The sequence below is a fragment of the Taudactylus pleione genome, unplaced genomic scaffold (assembly GCF_031769625.1).
Source record: "Taudactylus pleione unplaced genomic scaffold, aTauple2 ptg000041l, whole genome shotgun sequence".
In the NCBI taxonomy this organism is placed as follows: domain Eukaryota; kingdom Metazoa; phylum Chordata; class Amphibia; order Anura; family Myobatrachidae; genus Taudactylus; species Taudactylus pleione.
Window position 1 is genome coordinate 32,403,079 of NW_028284443.1, and position 23,365 is coordinate 32,426,443.

At 44.1% G+C, this 23,365-nt stretch overlaps 1 protein-coding gene across 2 annotated transcripts in view; it reads left to right on the forward strand.

Annotated features, from left to right (window-relative positions):
- ANO6 (anoctamin 6) overlaps positions 1-23,365 on the forward strand; it is a 116,119-nt gene that overhangs the window by 32,676 nt on the left and 60,078 nt on the right. For both annotated transcript variants that reach the window (XM_088458059.1, XM_088458052.1), the window contains exon 3: positions 937-1,074. In XM_088458059.1, the coding sequence (XP_088314185.1) occupies positions 937-1,074 (138 nt within the window). The remainder of the gene's footprint in view (positions 1-936; positions 1,075-23,365) is intronic.

A 23,365-nucleotide genomic window follows, 5' to 3' on the forward strand; every position in this document is an offset into this window, starting at 1 on the left:
GTACAGTCTGACATCCTAAGCCCATCTCATTCAGTGGCTACATCTTTAAAATTAATATTATTTTTTTACTGCCAAGTAGACTATAGTGCCCAGACTCTAATTTGAACTACCCTTAAATTGATTTTTCTTATTGCAATGATTAGTTTTTAACAGTTTGACTAGTATGGCATGCAGGGAAAGAGACCCTTCTCCACCTCCAAACATAGGCATAAATACAATATTTTACAGCAGGTCAGCTGTTTGTAGAATGCTGAGACGTTTGATTGTATTTGTATTAAAATCGCCTAGTGCCAGATGTAAATTAATAGCCTATCACCATTAGGATCTTAGGTTGTGCAAAACAGCCATTTATATTTATGTAATGTTTTGGTTAAACAAATGACTTGCATATATATAATTGAATATGACAGACTATTAAACGTTATGCAGAATTACAATGTTATATATATTGCTTTACCAAAGTTAATATAGTTGGTAGCATCTCTACAGGCTGTGTGTTTAAGGTGTATATATAAAACATAAATACTTTCTGTGTATAGATTTGTGTCCCATTCCCAAGACATTTCATTATGGTATGCAAATATTCCAAAATACGTAATATTCCGATATCCAAAATACCCCTGGTCTCAAGCATTTTGGATATGGGATACTCAACCTGTAGTACTGAAAATAGTTTTTTGTTTTGTTTTTACTTTGCAAATGTCAGGAAAGGATTGCCTTGCCAGCCCTTTGTAGGTTTCCTGTTTTTGGTCACTTTTATCGCTGTTTCATACACTCTTCTGGAAAATACGTAGGGTGGATTTATAGCACGACATTGTTTCCTATTGGCTGCAAGTTGAATAAGCAAAAATTAGAAGTTAAATACATGTTTCTTGTGTAAGTTGTTTTTGTCTATCACAATTAGAGCTTATTTTCCTTTCTTTTTAACAACCTCAGGTAGAATTTAATCAAAACTCAGAATCCTTATACTTTAATGATGATCAAAGGCGAATTGATTACATATTGGTATATGAAGATGAGACCCTGAAGGAGCAAACCAAGAATACAAAGAAATTCTTCTATCTTAAGCAGCAGGTATGTTGAGTATGCTTCTATTTTACTTGAAATTTTGATTCACAACATTAATGAACCCAAATAAATTGATTGACAATGCTAACTTTTAAAAAAAAAGAGTGTTAACATCCTTTCTAACACATGTAGGCCCAAAGTAGCCTCATCCAGAGTTCTTGAACCACTTTAAAACTCTGCAGATCACACGACGTTGTTAGTGTGCGTGTATTGGTGTATCAACATTTACAGAAACGTCACAAAGTGTAGAAGAATGATACTGATTAAATTGGTTGTTTCTGGCTTGTTTCACATGCTGTGTACACTGAACTTGGACGTTTAGCAGTGGTCTGCAAATACTATATGCTAATCACTTTTCATGATCATGAAAGATCTTCATACCACATGAGATTTATTTATTATATTTGATATTTATTATGCCAGTTTCTAGCAGATCCCTCATTGCTGTTTCCAAAGTTTTTCTTCATTGTGTGACCCTCACATAGGCAAAGGCAGGGGGGTTTTCAGCTGCCCGGCCCTCCAGCACCCTTCATATGCAGCAGCTCAAATCATGGCCACAATAGCAGTAGTATATAATACGATTTTATTAGAGCTGTGGCCACAATATGCAGTATAGGTGATGAAACAGAGCTGCTGTGCATGTCCAGTGGCAGCAACCTTTCCTACCATAGCGTTCCCGCTAGGCTGTTTAAGCGGGGCGCCACGCCCTGACCTATTTCTGAAGGGCAGAAAGCACCCTGCCCTGCAGCGCCCCGCTGAGACAGCCTGTGGGTTCTGTCCTCCACTTGCAGGCTGTAGTGTTTCCCATGGGTGGGGAAAACGGCAGAGCAGCGGTCACCGCCGGTGAGTGGATGCCAAGCGCATCCATTCAGTGACCGCGGCGCTTGGGGGCTGCCCAGTATGTCCGTAAGTACTGGGCACGCCCCCAAAAGTTACGAAAAGGGGATGTCATAAAGACACGCCCCTTTTCATTGGCCCCGCCCCTTTTCGGCCGCGCTACGCTTGCAGATGTGCCCTATCTCTTGGTCCCACGCCCTGCCTGCTGCCGGACCTAGAGTGAACACTATTCCAAGGGTGAGATGTGTTAAGCCTTTGAGAGAGATAATGTACCAACCAATCAGGATCTAAATCTGGGTACACACTAGATGATGGATCGTACAATATATCATTTCGGCGTGGATCTGAATGATATATCATACACCTTGCATAGTGTGTATGTCCGATCCGTTGTTCATGACTGTAGTGTATTGCATTGTCCCATCTGCTGTTCTGCAGAAATACACTATGAGGTGCTGTTACAGGCAGCAAGTAACGATACATTGCGCCATTGTATATTGGATTGTGCAGTGTATACGGTACATACGATGCATCATTGCATAGCATCGCACTGTCGCTGGGTCGTACAATTGCATAATGTGTACCCAGCTTAACTGTCATTTTATTGGCTGTGTTTGAAAAAGGACCATTAGGATCGGATTGGTTGGTACTTTAGCCACTTTCTCTCTTCAAGCTTTAATAAATATCCTCACAAGTCACTGGACCAGAGAGCAACATGCAATGGCCAAAAGTTTTGAGAATGACACAAGTATTGGTTTTCACAAAGTCTGTTGCTTCAGTTTATATGATGGCAATTTGCGTATACTCCAGAATGTCATGAAGAGTGATCAGATGAATTGCAATTAATTGCAAAGTACCTCTTTGCCATGACAATGAACTTAATCCCAAAAGCAACAATTCCACTGCACTTTAGCCAGGCCACAAAAGGACTAGCTGACGACATGTCAGTGATTCTCTTGTTAACACAGATGAGAGTGACCAGGACAAGGTTGGAGATCACTCTGTCATGCTGATTGAGTTATAATAACAGACTAGAAGCTTTAATAGGAGGGTGGAGCTTGAAATCAATTTTCTTCCTCTGTTAACCATGGTTACCTGCAAGAAAACACGTGCAGTCATCATTGCGTTGCACAAAAAGGGCTTCACAGGCAAGGATATCGCTGCTAGTAAGATTGCACCTAAATCAATCATTTATTGGATCATCAAGAACTTCAAGGAGATATGTTCAATGGTTGTGAAGAAGGCTTCAGGGCGCCCAAGAATGTCCAGCAAGCGTCAGGACCGTCTCCTAAAGTTGAATCAGCTGCGGGAGATTGGGGCACCACCAGTGCAGAGTTTTCTCAGGAATGGCAGCAGACAGGTGTGAGTGCATTTTTACACACAGTGAGGCAGAGACTTTTGGAGAATGGCCTGGTGTCAAGAAGGGCAGCAAATGAGTTACTTCTGTCCAGGAAAAACGTCAGGGACAGACTGATATTCTGCAAAAGGTACAGGGATTGGACTGCTGAGGACTGGGCTAAAGTTATTTTCTCTGATGAATCCCCTTTCAGATTGTTTGAGGCATCTGGAAAAACGCTTGTCCGGAGAAGGAGATTGAGCACTATCATCAGTCCTGTGTCATGCCAACAGTAAAGTATCTTGACAGCATTCATGTGTGGGGTTGCTTCTCAGCCAAGGGAGTGGGCTCACTTACAATTTTGCCTAAGAACACAGCCATGAATAAAGATGGTACCAAAACATCAGGGGCGTATCTACCCATTGGCCAGGATGGCACTCACCAGGGGTGCCGACCAAAGGGGGGGCGCCATCCGGCAGTGCCACCTGCAGCCAAGGGGTGGACTACCCCCGCTAGTCCCCCAGCCCCACAAGTGCAGGGCACACCGCAGTGAGAGCGGTATGCCCTACACAGTTTACAAACACACAGCCGCCAGCGGCGGCTGTGTCTTTGTTAAAGCAGCCAGCCAATGAGAGTCAGACAGATTCTCATTTGCTGCTGTGTCGTCCACGGAGGGAGCTGGCTGGAGCTCACTCATGAACTCCGTCTTCCATCTCCCCCCGCAGCATGTGACGGGAAAGACATCATGATGTCGCTCTCATTGTGTAAGAGAAGAGCCGGGACTCTGAGCGGTTAGTGGTGGTCGCATCAGGAGCGGGGATCAGCAAAGTTGTATTTTTTTTTCGTGTGTGTGTGTGTAAGCCTGGCACAGCAGGGGGGGGACTGAATAGGGGGTGGTCGCTACTGGGGGCACTGTATAGGGGGGCCACTACTGGGGGCACTGTATGGGGGGGACTACTACTGGGGGCACTGTGGGACTACTACTGGGAGCACTGTATAGGGGGGACTGCTACTGGGGGCAATGCAGCATAGGGGTCATGGCTGTACAGTAGAACATTTAATTCTGTCTTCTACTGGTTACATTATGTATATTTAATATGGGATGTTTAACCTTTTCCTGATCACTTTTGTTATTTATATGAGATAAACATGTATGATACAAAGTTTGTTTTAGACACCACCTGTGGATCTTTTAAAATGGGGGGAGTGGCCCTACTGCCGCATCTAAAAGGTTATTGTGAACACTGGCCCTATATTTATCTGAAGTAAGTATCACATTAACTGCGTTTTGTATGGTGCAGGCTATAGCTTGTTAAGTGCTGATTGTGCCCTCTTCATGGACTACTAACACTTGATCCAAAATCAAACAATTGACCCCCCCCCCTCTAGAAATCTTACATATAGGGAAATTCCTGCAACTGTAAAGTTCTTTTAAAGTCACTAGATATTCCATGTGGTTTTGTTTTGTCAGGTCCTGAACCATTTAAATGGCCCACATCCATTTTACACCTAAGACATGGACATAAAATGATTTTGTTAATTTTTTTAAATTAAAATCTTAAATTGTCATTTTATGTGGAATAAATACAGCACAAGTTGATGACACTATTTGCTGCTACGTTTTGCAAATACAGGTTGAGTCTCCCATATTCAAATATTCCGAAATACGGAATCCTTTTAGCATGACTGAGATAGTGAAACCTTTGCTTTTTGTTCAATGTACACAAACTTTGTTCAAAGGTACAAAATTATTAAAACTATTGTACAAAATTACCTTAAAACATAAATGTATTCTGTGTTTAGATTTGGGTCCCATTCCCAAGATATTTCATTATGGTATGCAAATATTACAAAAGACGGAATATTCCGATATCCAAAATACCCCTGGTCCCAAGCATTTTGGATATGGGAGACTCAACCTGTATTAACATTTGTGTATTGTGAGTCATTGTTTTATGGGAACCTTTTTACATACTTTCCCAGAACGCTGTATAGAAAACAATATTTATTTTGTGGTCTTTGCAGCAAAAAAAAATATTTTTTTTTTACAAGCTTATTAGGGGATTTATGGAATACAGTAAAATAATGCAAAGAAAAGACAAAACATACCTGTGGAAATTACAGAAAATATGAAGATTTAGTAACTATTATGTAGTTTTTTAAAATGTGCTCTTTGCAGTTACTGCAGAACCAAAAGATAACCCCTCCCCCTAGTATTACAGTTGCCTCAGGCAACCAATACATTTTTTAATCCTGCCTAAATGTTATTGAGACTCCCTGAAATAGTGGTGATCTCCCTGAGGCCAGACTGGGTGGGTCCTGTTGAAAGGAATGAGCTACTGCACAGACTCCAGTCTTCACGCTCTCCAGGGAGACTTCATGCCCTGTTCCAAGAAGGCCGTCGTGATCACTGCTGAGCGTGTGCAGGGGTCATCTTGTCTTATGCTGGTAAGAGTTACATGGTGGGAGACTGAAGTCTCCTACTTAGCTCCTATATGAGTGACCCAGTGAATACCTGTGATTAATGCTGTTCCGGCATCCTGCACCGTAACCTGTTTGCAGCATACACTCGCTGTTTGGTGAGCTGTATAGAACCCAGCTCCGCTTCATCACCAGTGTGCATGTTACAGTGAATACGGCTGTACCTACTATTCAATAAATCAACACCATGGGATAAGTTTTTAAAGCAAATAGCCACTGGCCCTGAACAAAGTCACAATAGGATAATTTTCTACTTCAGGGTCCATAGGGTATCCACAGGATACCTTGGGGTATAGGTGTGACGTCAGTCGCAGGGCACCAAAGAGTTAAGCTTTCAGCCTCCCAGGATGCACTAGGTCCCCCTCCTATACCCCGCCCCCAGGCCAAGGCACCTCAGTTTAGTTTGGTGCCCGGCCGGAGTCGGGTGCACCTGTTGGAGTGGGGGCTAGAAGAGCCCCTGAAGCTTATTCTTCATGCAGCTGTGGCTGCACAACTGGATGAACAGCATGGACAGTCAGTCCTGACGTCCATGCTGTCTTCCCTACACCCCGCCGGTACCAGAACGCCGGTACTGATCCGGGGATGCTGGTGGGCGTCTGGGGTCACAGCTAGCGGTGACCCCAGATGCTCCGGACCATGGCCGGATTCAAGGGGGACAGAGGTAAGCAGCGGGGTCCCGCGGTGGGTCCCCGCTGATCACATGGTCCTAAGTCCCCAGGCAGGGGGCTCCCTGGGGACTGGCTGCAGCGTGGAGCCAGGCGACCAACCTGCGCTTCCACTACCCCCTGGGACAGCGGACCGCAGCAGAGCGGTAGCGCTGCGGCGTCCCAGGGGTTAAATGCATGCCAGGGGAGCGCGCCTTCCCTGTCTCACAGCCGGCGCCTCCCCCGCTGCACACAGCCCTCTCTGCACTGTGCTGACTGGTCCTGTGTCAGCGCTCCTCCCCCAGGCCAGCTTCTCTCTGCTCCTCGGCGGCCATCTTCTCTGCAACGCATGGTGAACGCTGCTGGAAGTCTGGAAGGAAGCATCGTGGTCTGGGTCCCCCCGCATACCTCTCCTCCGCTGTGGCTCAGGTCTGTGTATGCAGCGCTGTGTCCTACCAGGCCCTGTGTCTGTGTAGTTGAGTGATCAGCGCTGTTAGTGCAGGAATTGTTATTTCTCTGCATTGTATGTGACTGTGCTAGCGCTGCCTGTAACTATTCTTCACTAAACTGTCAGCTTTATTACTGTCCCTGTTCTTTCTGCTAAAGCCCTTGCGGTGCGGTGCTGCAGGGTGGTCTCTCGCCTATTTAATACTTAATTGGTGAGAGAGGTCACATACGTGGTGCCATCATGTCTGAAAGTGATTTTCCCCTCCGGCTACAGTGTACCACGTGCAAAGTACCGTTAGCGGAGGGGGAGGGTAGCGCGGAGGGCCTTTGCCGGCAGTGTTGTCCATGGCGCGGCCTATTACGGTTACAGCACCGGTACAGGAGCCGCCCTGGGCTTGTTTCGCTCAGGCGTTAACAGCTTTAGTGGGCCAGTTAGCTCCGCAGCCCGCGTTTACTCCGATGGGTTTGTCCCAGCAGTCTGTGGTGTCGTCACCCATGCAGGGGTTCCCACGACAATTGGTGGTACCCCACAGTCTCCCTATTTCACCGCTCCCGGGTTCTCAGGAGCCAGCGTGGGTTAACTCCCTGACGAGTTCTTTACAGCACTTGTCGGATGTATTGCAAGGGGAGTCTGTGATGCGGCCTCATAAAAGGCCGGTGGCGTCTCTGTCCGCTCCTTATGAGGATGACGAAGGGACGTCTGATGATGGGGAGATTCTGGATCCTTACGATCAGGAACCTTTCCATACTAAGGACGCTGATGCTAAGTCCAAAGTATATATTCCTGGACTTATTCGGGCGGTCCGCACAGCCTTGGTGATTGAGGACGAAGTTCCCCCAGCGGCTAAATCTAAGTATGCCTTTTTCAAAGATGTGAAGGGCGATGCCACAGTCTTTCCTCTTTCGTGTCAGTTGGTTGACCATTTAGAGGAGGCGTGGAAACAACCTGGCAAAAGATACCAGCCGCAGAGACGCCTGGCGGTGGCTTATCCGTTCGCGGATAATTATTTTGCTAAGTGTGAATCCCCTCCACAGGTGGATTCTCACGTGACCCGTCTTGTCCGTAGTGCCACATTGCCGATGCCATCCATGTCCTCCCTTAAGGATGCTACGGACCGCAAGGTAGAAATCTGCCTGAAGTCCGCTTATTCCCTTGCAGGGGGGGCAGCACGGCCGGCTATGGCCATTTGCTGGGTTGCCAGAGCGATGGAGCGCTGGGCGGATTCATTAGAGGCTTCTTTTGAATCCGACTGTCCGGCCGAACAAGCGGAGTTGATTGGCAATCTCCGTGATTCGGCCACCTACATCAACGAGGCGGCTCTAGACATTAGTACTCTGGTGTCTAGAATTTCTTCAGCAGCGGTAGCTGCTCGTCGCACCTTGTGGCTGCGATCCTGGAAGGCGGACGCAGATCCAAGAAAGGTCTGGAAGCGTTGCCGTTTACCGGAGAAGTTCTCTTCGGTCCGGATCTGGATAAGATTGTGGCCACGCTGGCGGCAGCCAAATCTGCTTGTCTCCCGTCGGCCGCTGCTCCTTCTGGTTCTGGACCATCGTCCTTTCGGTCATCTAGGGCCCAGGGCAGGCCCAAACCACAGTCGTTTCCTCGACAGGCTGGCCCTAAGAAATCGGCCAAGCCCCGGAAACAGGCATGGAGTACCAGACGTCCGGCCCCCAAGCCAGATGACAAGCCTGCGGCCTGACGGTCCGGGTCTCCCCTTGGGGGATCCCAGGGTGGGAGGCCGCCTGCTGCAGTTCTCCCGGTGTTGGTCGTTCACTACGACAGACACTTGGGTTCTGGAGGTGGTCTCTCACGGGTACGCCCTCTCCTTCCGGCACAGACCCCCGGCTCGATTCTTCACCACGGGTCTACCATCAGACCGGAACAAGGCTACGGAGCTGTGGAAGGTATTGCACACTATGCTCCAGGCTGGAGTTATAGTGCCTGTTCCATTCTCCCAGAGGGGCCAGGGTTTCTATTCAAATCTATTTTTGGTACAGAAACCCAATGGGTCATATCGTCCGATTCTCAACCTCAAAGCACTCAACAAGTCTTTGCGGGTCCCGAAGTTTCGGATGGAGACCCTACGGTCCATCATTCTGGCGCTGGAACCTGGGGACTACATGGTGTCATTGGACATACAGGACGCTATGGCGGTCATGGCGGCTTCTCTGCGGCTGCAAGGAGTCCGCATGTTGCCGTACTTGGACGACCTGTTATTGGTGGCAGGATCTCCAGAGCTCCTGTTACACCACTTGGACCTGACCATTGCACTGCTGCAACGGCACGGCTGGCTAATTAACTGGCAGAAGTCCACTCTAATCCCGTCTCGGAGGATTCTGCATCTTGGAGCCTTATTGGACTCGGGACAGCAAAGGATCTTCGTGACGGAGGACAAGATCTCTGCTTTACAGTCAAGGGTGCGCAGTTGTCTGCACAGCCGCCGGGTGTCCTTACACTCGGCGATGAGGTTACTGGGCTCCATGGTGTCGGTGTTCGACATGGTGGAATACGCCCAGTTTCACTCTAGACCTCTGCAGCACCTGATCCTGTCCAAGTGGAACGGGCTGCCTCAGTCTCTGAAGTTCCAGACGATTGTGCTCACCCCGGAGGTTCGCCTGTCCCTTGCGTGGTGGTTAAAGATGACCCACCTCAACAAGGGACGTCCGTTCTGGGTTCCAAATTGGGTCCTGTTGACAACGGACGCCAGTCTTCGAGGCTGGGGAGCAGTTTCGGGTCCACACTTGTTCCAGGGCAGGTGGACACCGACAGAAGCGGAGCTTCCAATAAATATCTTGGAACTCCGTGCGGTCTTCAATGCTCTCCTGCAGGCACAGCTGTTTCTCCAGGGTCACCCGGTGCAGGTCCAGTCGGACAATGCTACCACCGTGGCCTACATAAACAGGCAAGGAGGAACTCGCAGTCGGGCGGCTCTCGTAGAGGTCTCTCGGATCCTGGTTTGGGCGGAGCGCAATCTTCCGGCCATATCAGCGGTCTTCATCCCGGGAGTGCTAAATTGGGAGGCGGACTTTCTAAGTCGCCAGGACGTTCATCCAGGGGAATGGTCCCTGCACCCGGACGTTTTTCAACTACTGGTGGACAGGTGGGGTCTTCCAGAAATCGACCTCATGGCGTCCCGGCACAACAACAAGTTGCCGGTGTACGGGTCTCGCACAAGAGACGAAGGGGCGTCTCTGGTGGATGCTCTGTCCGTCCGGTGGACGTTCAGGTTCGCATACCTGTTCCCTCCGGTCTCCCTTCTTCCACGGGTAATCCGGAAATTCAAACAGGAAGGAGGGACGCTCCTGTTGATAGCTCCCGCGTGGCCCAGACGGCACTGGTTCTCAGACCTTCAGGGTCTGTCCGTGGACAGTCCTCTGCGGTTGCCGCTACGACCGGACCTTCTGTCTCAGGGTCCTTGTCTTCACCCGGACCTGACTCGGCTGTCTTTGGCGGCGTGGCTGTTGAGACGGCCATGCTGAGGTCCTGGGGGTTTGCCAGCTCTATGCTGTGTACCATGTTACGAGCTCGGAAACCGTCTTCCGCGAGGATATACCATCGCGTGTGGCATACGTTCTTCCAGTGGTGTCGACCGAGAGGTTATGCACCGCGGGAGTTTCGTCTGTCTCGGATTCTCGCCTTCCTGCAAGCGGGACTAGATCATGGGCTTCGCCTTGCTTCTTTGAAGGTACAGGTTTCGGCCCTATCTGTCTGGTTTCACCGTAGGATTGCTACAATCCCGGATGTGCGCACCTTTATGCAAGGTGTTCTCCGTATTCAGCCGCCCTTTGTTCCACCTGTGGCGCCTTGGGATTTGGCTGTGGTCCTGAGGACTCTCCAAGGACCGCCGTTTGAACCACTGGGCTCAGTGGATATTAAATGGCTAACAGCTAAGACTGTTTTCCTTCTGGCCGTTGCTTCAGCCAGACGTGTTTCTGAGTTAGGGGCTCTTTCTTGTAGACCCCCTTTCTTGGTTTTTTTCATGGGAACAGGGCAGTGCTCCGCACTCGGCCCGAGTTTCTCCCCAAAGTTGTTTCCCAGTTTCAGGTTAACGAGGAAATAGTTGTTCCGGCCTTTAACTCACCGGGTCTTTCCGTGGGTGAGGCCTCTTTGGATGTTGTGCGGGCCTTAAGGACTTATGTGGACCGCACTTCTTTGTTTAGGAAGTCGGACGCTTTGTTGTCCTCTATGGCTTCTGTAAAAAGGGTTGGCCTGCTTCAAAGCAAACTTTGGCAGCCTGGATCCGTATGGCTATTTCTGAAGCTTATCTTCATGAAGGCCTACCGGTCCCTCCTTCTCTGAAGGCTCATTCCACTAGGTCTGTGGGTCCTTCGTGGGCAGCTTGACGTGGTGCCTCGGCAGTTCAGATCTGCAAGGCTGCTACGTGGTCTTCTGTCCATACCTTCGTGAGGTATTACAGGTTTGACACCTTCGCCTCTCAGGATGCTTCCTTCGGGCGGCGGATTCTCCTTTCTGCACAGGAGCGTCCCCACCCTTAAAGGATACTGCTTTGGGACATCCCCAAGGTATCCTGTGGATACCCTATGGACCCTGAAGTAGAAAATATGAGATATGGTAAGAACTTACCCTTGTTATCTCTATTTCTACGAAGTCCATAGGGTTCCACAGGACTCCCGCCCTGTCGCACCTGTGCTGCAGATGGGCTTTGCTCTGGTCACCGGTTTTCCGTCTCCCTCTGGTGAGAATGTGATTCTTGTATGTGTCCAGATCTTTGTTCTCTCTCTTCCTTCTCCTCCTCCGGCCTATGGCTTGGTAACTAACTGAGGTGCCTTGGCCTGGGGGCGGGGTATAGGAGGGGGACCTAGTGCATCCTGGGAGGCTGAAAGCTTAACTCTTTGGTGCCCTGCGACTGACGTCACACCTATACCCCAAGGTATCCTGTGGAACCCTATGGACTTCGTAGAAATAGAGATAACAAGGGTAAGTTCTTACCATATCTCATATTATCCTCATGCAGCTGTCCAATATGGTAGCAAGCCAAAGAAAAAAACTAATAAACTAAATACATAGTGCTGATGAGGTTAACCATAATCATAAATAATATAAAAATATGCCCATATGTATAATAAAAATAAATTACATTTATTAAACATTTAATTGTATTCTGACACTTGTGGTTCTAAAATGTATGTAAGTAAACATCACATTTGTGAATAAACATAATCTTCATACAAATCTACATATGATATGCCAATATATGGTAACAAATATATATAAAAATCCACAGCAGCAGTGTTCAGAAGGATTTTTTTAATATATATGCACAACAAGCTAAATTCTGGCTCCAGCAGCCAATGTCAATCGAAATGATCAAGCCCACAGTGTAATGTGGATGAAAACATTGTTATGAGCCTGGTGTTTTGACAATATAGATACCTCCATCTAGAGAATGAGAACAATAGTCAATGTTCCAAATAAATGTTGCAATTTAGCCGTAAAAGCAAGTTTGTTGCTGAAATAGTTCCAATGTTCCAGCACTTGTTAATAAAGAAAGCCTTTTAATGTACTTGCCAATAATGTTGTTGGAAAGCGGTGTCTGGTTATCGGTACCGAACCATTTAACGTGTGGTAGTTGAGCTTAAATATTACCGTCAAGATGGTGAGATAGCCGGTTATCTCCACCTCTGTCTCAATGCGAAGGTATCTGCCGGGATAGTGTGCTGTGCATGCTCCCCTTGTTGTAAGGCCCTAGGAGTGGATAGGTTTAGGGGCAGGGGATCCCTGGGGGATTTAGGGTTAGGCACCCACGGGGGGGGGAGGATAGGGCTAGGCACCCCTCCTGGGAGGGTTAGGTTTAGGGACCCCTGGGGGGAGGTTAGGCACCCCTAAGGGAGGGTTAGGGAAAGGGGTAGGGATAGCCTACTTACCTCCGCTGTCAGGATCTTCACCCATCGGGCTGCCGGCGTCGGGATTTCACCCGCCGGCCTGATGTCTGGCGGTCATACATACCAATTCCGTTTTGAGGGATACTGCAATTTTATATATTACTGAATTACGTTTTATTTACACAGGTTTCCTGATCGGCCTGTACTGTGTTATGGAGGACTCATATATTATGTGTCTAGATTTGTTTCTTCTCGGAGTATACAAAAGGCCTGTTCTTATAGTTGTAATGAAGCAAGTATATTTGCACAAGGAGTGGTGACGTTAACAGTCATGTGAAAAAATAAATCCAGATTTCTGGTTTTGCATATGGGGACATAATTAACAATCATCCAACCCCGATGACATTGTAACGTTTTATAAGTCTGGCCTAATGTAATATGGCACATATGACAGGGAAAACCAGCTACTCTAATGTATGTAATTATAGGTAACTAATAGAAGAGTATTATCAAAAGCATTAATAATGCTAGATGCAAAATATATTATTTTGTGCTATATAACCACATGTGTAAAAGCTTCTCACTCTACCTCCCCTCTATGTTCTCATGTTTCAGTGATCTAGCTCAAAGACCTATAACATAAATGCCCTGCTTGAATTGCACTATTCTAAGTTGATTGTAGATAATTACAATCTGCCACTGCTACAGATTTACAATATTCCTTGGCAGTATAAAGAGTTTAACGCTGTTGCTTTTATATTATGTACTAAAACTTACTGTAGATTGATCAGCCAAACTGAACCAGGTGTAGTAGAGGAATTGAGGAATGGTAAAGAGATGAGGCTTTTTGTGGTCAAGATTTTATGTATCTTCATTTTAAGCTATAAACACTGTTTGGTTTTGTGTAGTGTGTTCGCCCAGGTAAAGTGCCCAGAGCTATTCAATTAGAGTCCTGCGGTCAACGCATGAGTAGCCCCAGCAAGCAGAAAAATAGGGTCGCCTCGAGAAATATATTCTTGAATTTATTCTACCAACTGTAGAAAAACCACTACTTCAGACAGTGGCAGCAAGTAAATGTGCAGTTATACATTTGATTCCGTACTATTCCAAACTATTTTTGCGGCTGGATCTTTTGAGTATCAGTACTGCCTATGCTCTATGGCTGGGCTTGCATCTATGTGTCTATGAGCAACTATGGGAGATTCAGAATCATGCATTTAATTCTCTTTACATGCGGCTGAATGGAGGTAACTGAATGTCAACAGAGCCTTCATACGCAGGCTAAGTGTAATTGCGGGCTATGCTGAGTGGAGCGTACTCAAAGATCTGTCTGATTTTGGACAGATCTCTTGCACAAGGTACAGTGTTGGTGCAGATGTATGTTGTTAGTGATGACTGATATTTCAACAAGCAGAAATATGGGAGCAGTAAGGTCACTTAGATGTGTGCAACTCTGCATACGGCCAAGCCTCTGCATTTCTTTTTATGCATACCGCACTTGGAGCTGACTGCAAATCTCAATCAGTCCGAATATGTTGCGGCCCAGTATGATGTAGGTCACTTGGATCTCCACTGTGAAGCTTGGGGAGTTGTAACTTTTTTTTTTGTGTGTGTGTGTTTTCTGCGTTCTGCACACAGTGGGTGGGACATTTAGCCAACATTTTGGAGTTTACAACTGCAGTATATAATATAAATTTAACAGTCAGTTTGACAGCTCATGAAATGTTTAGGACGTATCCAATCAGACGCGAAAATGTAAAATTTTCACATAAGAAAACTTTGCGCTCTGTTTGCCCGAATGTGTCTTTTTGTTTCGATCACGTCTGGCGTTTTTCTCGCAATCCTTTTGCAATAGATGCAATGCGGCATTCACTCGAAAAATTTCCTTGGCATTAGCGGCGAAAGGTGCAGGTGAAAATGGGGAAATCTGCCTGTACCACCAAAAAAGGTCAACTAAGATCTGGTAATAGTGTAGAAGTGTTTTAGTGATCATAATTGAAGGGTTTGGAGTTTTTAAATTGTGTCAAATGGCTGCATTTTTCACTAACCGTGCAAAAATGATAGAAAACAATGTTTTTGGGGAGAAAAAAAATTATTTAGTTAAATTTGGGGGCATATTAAAATGGGTGTAAGTTTGTTTTTGTCATAAATGTACATTTTTGAAAACTTCTAAAATACATTTGTTACATGAACCTGAAATCCTAAAAACCACCTGTCCTTTCCATACAGTCCCTCCCCCTCCCAAATACCAATCAATGTTACTTTAAACCCATTTCACAACAATTTTTACTTTCACCATAAAAGACATGTCAGTATTGGCCTAATTAAGCGAATTCAATTATTTTTTTTTGCCTAATTAGTCATTAGGGAGGGTGTCCAAGGGGTTTTAAACCAAGTGCCAACATTCTTAGGAAAAAATAGGGGTTTTGCTCAAATTTTCACCTGCTCAGGTGGTAAAAACATTTTGCAGTTTTTGACTAAAGATTGGAGAATTTGCACGTGCGAAAATCCGCGGCTAATAGGATTAGCACAATACGCATTTTTGATGAAAAGTTCGCACAACCGCTGCTTATCGTAGCTAATTTGATATGGCCTTTATGTCATAAATTTACTAGTGATATTTGAAATAAATTTAGTACATTTATGAAAAGTTTCTGCAAGTAACACAGCTGCTCCATGCAAAGACTGACGTTCTTAAATTCAGTCTGTTTGGTCTAAACTGATATGTCTCATGAGAAATGGGAACTGAGCACTATTTTTATTATGGGGAAAAAATAGCTAGGAGCTAATTTTTTTTACATTTTTTTTAATGTTTCTGCCATTTAAAGGATCACAAAAGACTTTTTTTTATTTATGACTTGTTTGAATATGTCTTCATGTTTTAAGGCAGAAAAATGTTTTGCAACAATTCCTGATTTTACTAGAATATTGTTTCAATCTAGTAATAAGAGATTTGGGTTTTTTCCCCCTCTTAGGCCCATATTCAATTAGTTTCGCACCCGCAATACTTTTTCGCCTGCCAGACTTTTCGTCTACATCATGTGTTTTGGCCACAGAAACTTCTCATTCGCACCCCCGCTATTCACTGAATTCCATTCCAAAGGACTTAAACGCGTCCTGGTGTGAAACAAACAGGCGAATCGTGCTGTCAAAAATGGGGAAATCAGCCTGACACCCCCCAAAACATGCACTAACATTGGGGATCAATGTAGATGTCCCCGAATAGCCCTACTGAAGCTATTAGGGGTACTTAGGTGCTATCAATTAGTTCTAAATAGTGTATTTGCACTAGTGGTGAAGAATAGCATTAAGCAGTATTTTTTCAAGAAAATAAGTAGTCCTGTCAAATCTGGGGTACTTGAAAATGGGTGCTAGCAATTTTTAAAGTCGCTAAAATGAAGTTTAAAAAAACGTGGAAAAAAAAAACCCCAGCTGCAAGGACCTGCAATCCAAAAAAATACCTGCCCCATTCTTGCAGTTCCCCAAAAGTCTATTTCGCTAGTTTTTCATGTTTGTTTCCCGACTTTGGACTTTTTGGCCCCCAAAACGAAAGTACTTTGTGGGGTGTTAACTTTTTTTTTTTCTGTTTTTTTTTTTTTTTTTTAAACAGTTATCCTTTGGGGGGCTGTCTTAAGTGTTCTGAGATGTTTCCCCACCTTTGCACCCCAAAATAACAATTTTGCACTTTTTTTCGCCTATTACATTGCATTAACTATCTGCGGACGAGAAAAGTGTTTGGAATTGAATGCGAAGATAAGTTTCCCCCTGGCGAAATTATGTAATCCGCGATACTTTTTCGCGGATTCCGACTTTTTGCTGCTAATTGAATACATGCCTTAGTTCCATTTAGATATTTAAGGAGAATCTCCTCCTTATCGCTGACCTCTGCTGGAGCTGATGCCATAAAACTAATCTGTGAGATGAAACCATGACACTCTTGGTTTACAGATATGCCCTCACACACCATTGCTGCAGTTGCGCCAAAAAAAACCTGGTCCCATGCGACTCTGAATCTGGCAGGCGCTGGGACCAGTGCATGAGCGGCAGTGGCACCGCGCATATGCATAATACCGGCCTCTGGGGACTGCATTGGTTGCAGCCCCGATAACCCTGTAGGGCTGTCCGAAAGGCAGAGCAGCGGTTTCCAATTGAAGCCACTCTCTGTTAATTGCAGCCCCAGGGGGGGGGGGGGAGACTCCTCCCCCTGGGGTGCCCTGTCCTGTGCGTGACTGGCAGGTGCCGCTTCAAATGGGAAGCCACCTCCAGTCACGGCTCACGGAAGTGGCTGATTTTACTGGGGGAGCTGCAGCCTCGCAGCCCCTAGGTAAAATCCGCCACTGGTGGGGACATATCTGTATTTATGAAATGCTTCATTAATAGTACATATTCTAGGGATATGTAGAAATTGTTTTTAGGGAATGTTATTTTTCCATGGCTGAGATGGCAATCCTGATCACTGTAAGCCATTTTTGTACCGATCTGTTTTTGTTAAATTTCAGAGCGTATAAAAAAATCTGTTTGAGAGAGGAGTATAGGTAAAGTTGGTGTGGAAATGGTGACAGAAGTGAATCTGATAATAACAGCATTAATATTAAAATAATTAAGTATGATTAAGAAAGCAACCAATTGAAGATAAATCCACATCTCAAACAATAAAATCCTCAATTTATCTTCTACCAGATTCTCAGCTATCTTGGCTCTGGAAGTGTCCCATTTATAGATTACAAAACTTGGAGAAAATCTGGTGCCCATGTCACTGCCTAGAATCATAAATAAATAATAGACTTAAAAAAATTCCTCTTACTAAACACACTGTGCATCTGGGATCAAAACCAGGGGCATATCTATAATGGTTGCAGGGTGTGTGGGGCCCCTGGGTCCAGGAGGGCCCACACCGCACACCCTGCACCCATATTTTTAATACTTACCTTTCCAGAGTCCCACATCGGCACTATCAGCGCTGTAAAAATCGCCTGAAAAATGCCTCCATGGCCATTTTCCCGGCATTCGGCGCATGCGTAGTTAGTCAATTGCTGGGAAAAAGGCTGCTGCGCCATTTTCCTGATGCCCTGTGCATGTGCAGTAGACTTTGCGCACAGACTAGTGCCCAGAGTTGTCTTCTGCAACTCTGTGCTTGGTGAGCCGCTGGCCAACAGAGAGAGGAGGGGGCCCTGGAGGGAAGACTGCACATGGGCCGCCTCCTCTCTTAAAACGCCCCTATAGAAAACATTGTCCATTTGGTATGGAACATTTGTGTTCAGCCACTCCAACCGGGTGTGATATATTTATGTGATATATTTTGTCGACATTCGTTGTCACTTGTAACGTGTGTAACATGTAAAGATGGTAAAATGTGGAAACAACTAAGTGAAGTGAATATTGTAGATGGTGTTTTCTTCCTTGGGTAATGTTGGGTACACATTGGCTGTTCAATTGAACGGACGATATATTGTGAATGAGTCGGCCAGTGTGTATAGACTATATGTCTGAACAATGTCGTTCAGACATATCGCGTTGGCTGTGCAGCACAGCCAATGGCAGATATAACTGCAGATATATCTGCACATCGTGCTGTGTGTACGGGCGGTCTTCTAAAATCTTCAAGTGTTACTTTATTAAATGCTCTCGTCATATATATGTAGTGGAAAAACTCTACCCTGACAGAACTCTTGTGCGGGCCCATACAAGTGCGGACCGATTCCCCATTCTGCCAGTGATGATTCGACAGACTCTGATGAACAGTGATGTGGGGGGTGTATTTTCATAATTGCTCGACCCAAGCATCGGCAGAAAGGGTAATTTCCCTGATAGGTGCTAGATGCATGGGCCCCATTAGCAGCGTTATTAATATAAAATATCTGTGACTACTTTCGTCAGAAATACTTGGCCTATTTTCTAAACCCATTTGTTTTGAAAAATCTAATAAGATAGGCCGTAAAGTCTAACTTCCCTTTTTTAATTATTTGTTAGCAAAGTATTTTTTTCCTGCATAATACCTAGACCTAAAAGTTAAATGATGAACAAATGTATAATTTCCAGTGTTGCCATTTTATTTATACTACTATTACATTTATACATACTAGTAACATTATTTTTTGAGGCTTGATTGAAATCATAAGTTTCTGTACACAAGCACTGCAGTTTTCTCTGAAGTGTTTGATTATTATTGGACATTTTTAGATTTCTTGGCTGATACCACTGTACAAGCTTCGGTCATTTTATTGATTACAAAATGTCTGTATACTTTAGACTTATTTACGTACATTTGTGTACAGTTTGATCAGCTTCACTATTGTATGCTGAAAATATTTGAAATACGGAGACTGGAGAACCTGTTTAACTTTTTCTCTGTTGAAGCCATAATTTCAAAGCTGAGAAATGCGTTAGCAGATTAAGGACACAAAGATAAAACGAATATTAACTTAAGTATATTTAATTTTTAACATGTATTGTCAATCAGTGCTACAATCAAACCAAACTCCATTTGCTCTTATGAAAAAAGATGGTGAAACATTACAATTGATCCTTAGATGCAACATTGTAGTCGACCTGCATTCTACTGGTAGATCATTATACATTTGGGATGTTGTGGCCGCCGGTCTCAATACCGACATCTGAATTTCAACAAGGGATTTAGGCATCGGTATTTCAACACCTATCTTATCTTAATCCCAGTGCCGGAATGCCGTGGTAAGTCCGGGGTGCCCTTAGCATTAGCCGTGGCGGGGGGGGGGGGTTAGGTTAGGGAGGGTAGCGAGGTTAGGTTTTTTTTGGGGGGGGGGTTAGGTATTCCTAGGGGGGGAGGGTTAGGGTTAGGCACCCCCGGGGGAGGGTTAGTGGTAGGCACCCCACCCGGGAGGGGTAGGTTTAGAGTACGGTAAGGGGGAGGTTAGGGTTAGGCACCACTAAGGGAGGGTTAGGGGGAGGAGAGGGGAAGGGATAGGGTATTTACCTGCCCTGTCGGGATCTACTCCCTTCGGGCTGCCGGCATCGGGACTTCATACCCATTCCATACATTTTGCTACCTTCAGAACAGATGTATTTATGAAGCCAGTGTTATACAGCTAACCATTAAATCTGCTTTTTCGTTCTGTTCTGTTTATAATATGAACTGTGTGGCCAGCACCCTGATCAACAGATCTAATTAACTGCTATAATCAGCAACATGAGTAAAAGCAGTTTTGTTCTTAAATATTCTTTAACATTTCTTTAATTGAGAGTTGGTAATATATCTATCAGCTTTACTAGCTGTGGACTGTATATAGGTCTGTTACATGATTTCTGGGTGCTTGGGATTGCACCCTGTGTCTGCCTTAGTTTTTTGTTTTTCTGATTTGATATGCAACTACTACTAAGTAATTCTTGTGTTTTTAATATCGATTTGCTTTTTCATTCAGTTTAAGTTTTGACATTTATTGGCTGAAGTTTGTTCTAGCCAGTGTCATATAAAACTCAGCACTGGCAAATTTATGTATGTTTTTTTATGTTTAAATGTAAATGATGCATGTTGTCCAGACTCAGACCTGTCCTGTTAAAGTATGCTTTCTCACAACTTGAGAAAAAGTTCTCATTGAAAGATGTGGTTGCTAAACATGAATATACTGTGTGTATATATAGCTCTAATTATATCATTGTCTTGTATTGTGGTGTACAGTGGAATACCTCTGGGAGTTTTGTTAAGTTGTTTTTTTGTCTCCGTAGTATAATTAGACGAAGGGCTGTGTCTTTACCACCAAGTAAAGCAAAATGTATCCTCTTACCACCTGTTACCATCTCAAGAGTATTGCTTGAATATATCTATTGTTGTTTTGTAATTTGTGCATTTTTCAATATACCTTTTCAACATGCTTGATTTAAAAACAAATGTATATAATATATTCTTATTGTTTTTCTGGACTTTGATACAAACCAGCTCATGTGGAAGTTTACTAGACAAAGTAACATTTTGTTTAATAGTAAATGCAGTGTGCATGCACATTCAGAGTTCTGCTTTTATATGCTGAACCAACAGTTTGCTCATAACACAAAGTACAATATCATATTCAATCCAAACCTAGACGTCTAGATTTGAGTAAAATCATAATTGTATCCATAGTTCTGACAATTGTGTTATGTGGTGTCTAAAATTGTTTAATTTCAGTGGCACAAAATTGTTTTAACCCACGATGGCTGTCTCCTCACTTGCTAAGTATATAAGAGGGTGACCAATTATGAGTTTCTGTTGGCAGCCTGATTAATGGAAGTATGGTTTGTGTGAAAGTTGTTTGTTGAGAACACTAGATATATTGTATGCTCACCATTTGAAGTATTTAAGTACATCTTGGGTAATCTTGCACCGTTACCCGCCGGTGGTCACAATATGTGACTTCTTTCCGAAACTTGATTGTGAAGTTGTCATATGGTTCATACAAGGTATTGGAAGAGGTACATTGTGTTTACAGAGGCATAGAGGAGCAACCCATTGTATTTGTCAAGGCACCTGGTTTTCAATAGTCCAAAAGTACATAATGGTTGTGTGTCCGTAATTATATTCAGCACTTAGCAGGAGTCTTAGAGGGGTATTCAATATGAAACGTTAACTTCACCGTCGAAGTTAACGTTTCATATCGGAGTTATCCCCATATTCAATATAAAATTAACAAAAACGGGAAACTCCGAAGTTGGATTTGCGTAAAGTTACGAATTTTTCCTTAAAATAATTGTAAGACCCCCTAAAGTTGTAAAAACATGGGGGGACACTATGGGTACCCCCGTTTTAGCCTTTAATTGAAAGTCGGGGATTTAAATAGCTGCAGCAGTTGTTTTTTTCCCGACATTGAAGAAGTGATGCAGAAGAGCACTTAGGTTATTTTTTTCATTTTTTTTAAGTGGTCCCATCAAATTTGGGGTACATGAAAATGGGTACTAGCATATTTTGATGTCCCTAAAGTAAGTTTTTAAAAATTCTGCATATGTGCACCTGCCGCTATAATTCTATTCTTCAAAACACCTGCCGCATACATGCAGAATAGTCCTGAACCTATTTCCCTATTGTTTAACAATTATTTTTTTTTTCCCATTTTTTTTTTTTTTTGCACCCAAATTTTTTAATTTATTTTTTGGGGTGTCCCTATTTTTTTTTCAACTTTTTTTGACAGTTCTTTTTTAAATGTCAATATCAGGGGTGCAGGCTATTTTTTTTAAGGCTGCACCCCTAAACCCCAATTCTGCACTTTTTTTCGACACCTATTCAATGGTGAAAAGTTATCACCGTTTTTTATCAAAGACTTGTCAAAACTGCGATAAGTCTTTGAAATTGAATAGGGTGTAAAACTAAAACCTGCGATAATGACGTCATAAGTGCGCTATTAACGCAAAAACGATGTTATCGCTCCCATACTGAATACCCCTGTTAGTGTGTATCTTAGTAAAGGGTGGCTTGTGGTCAGAGTGGTGTCGGACGGGGGTTGCAGACTGTATGGCTGTAGCAATTACCCACCACCGCTCCAACTGTAAGCCTCCCTTTACTAAGATACACACCCAGACTCCTGCTGAGTGCAAATATATGCCTCATTTTATTTGTACTCAGCAGAAATCTGGGTGTGTATCTTAATAATTATTATTTTGTTTTGCATAGAACAATATATACATAAAGTAATTACAATTCATATTAAATACATCACAAATCAAGCAGTAATAGAAGTGCATCACATTCTGTACATTAGGGTGAAATGTAATGTTAAACAGGTATGTTTTCCATAACTGCTGAACTATGGTTAAAGGTAAGCAATTACAAAAGAAAGCCAATAGCAGTCAATACAACAGACATTATAGTATTGAGGTGAGTGGGATCAAACTGCAGGGAATTGATGTTGGTTTAGACCGAGATGATATTATTATTATCCTTTATTTATATGGCGCCACAAGTGTCCCGCAGCGCCGTACATAGAACTAATAAGTGAACAAGAAACAAGTAACTTACAGTATATTGCAGTGCAGGACAAGGACACGACTTATATACATTGCTGCAATAGCGATTAAAGCACTCACAATAAGCAGCCGGGAGTTGGCGGTCCCGTGTTAGGTGCCCTTATGGGGAGTAAAGAGTAGAAGAAAATGTAAAGAGAAACACATGAGGGAAGAGGTCCCTGCTTGTGAGAGCTTACATTCTAAAGATATTGGTGGATCCTGGACTATCTCATATGTTTATAACACATTGTATGGTGAACCTGTTTTACAACCCTGCGTCAGAGAGAATATCTGTAAGACGCTTCCAATCACTGACAACTTCTGAGTTTGTGACTATTTTTGCTGGGAAGATTCTATCCAGTCCATATGGAATACGTAGAAGGGCTTCTCTGTGCACAATGATGATAGAAGGAATGTATTCTGAGCCTGTACCTGAAGAATGCTGTGATATGACAAGGCAGTGAGACTAGCAGCATGATCTATTGTTTTTTTCTTTTTTATCCTTTTGGATTCTAAAGTCTTTTGGTAAGATCCAAAAGATTGCCCCCATGGTAATAGGGGGAGCAATTAACAAGATAATTGTTAGATAATCTCCAGACCTAGGCCCAGAATCTTTTGATCAGCAAACAATCCCGTATAATCTTTATGATAGATGTCCATAAACCTCTGCAAAAAATCATCGTTGGTAGGAGTCTAATTCCACCATGTAGCAGTAGCATTTCAATTAACAGTGCTGGGAAATGTTCCATCCAGTACATTA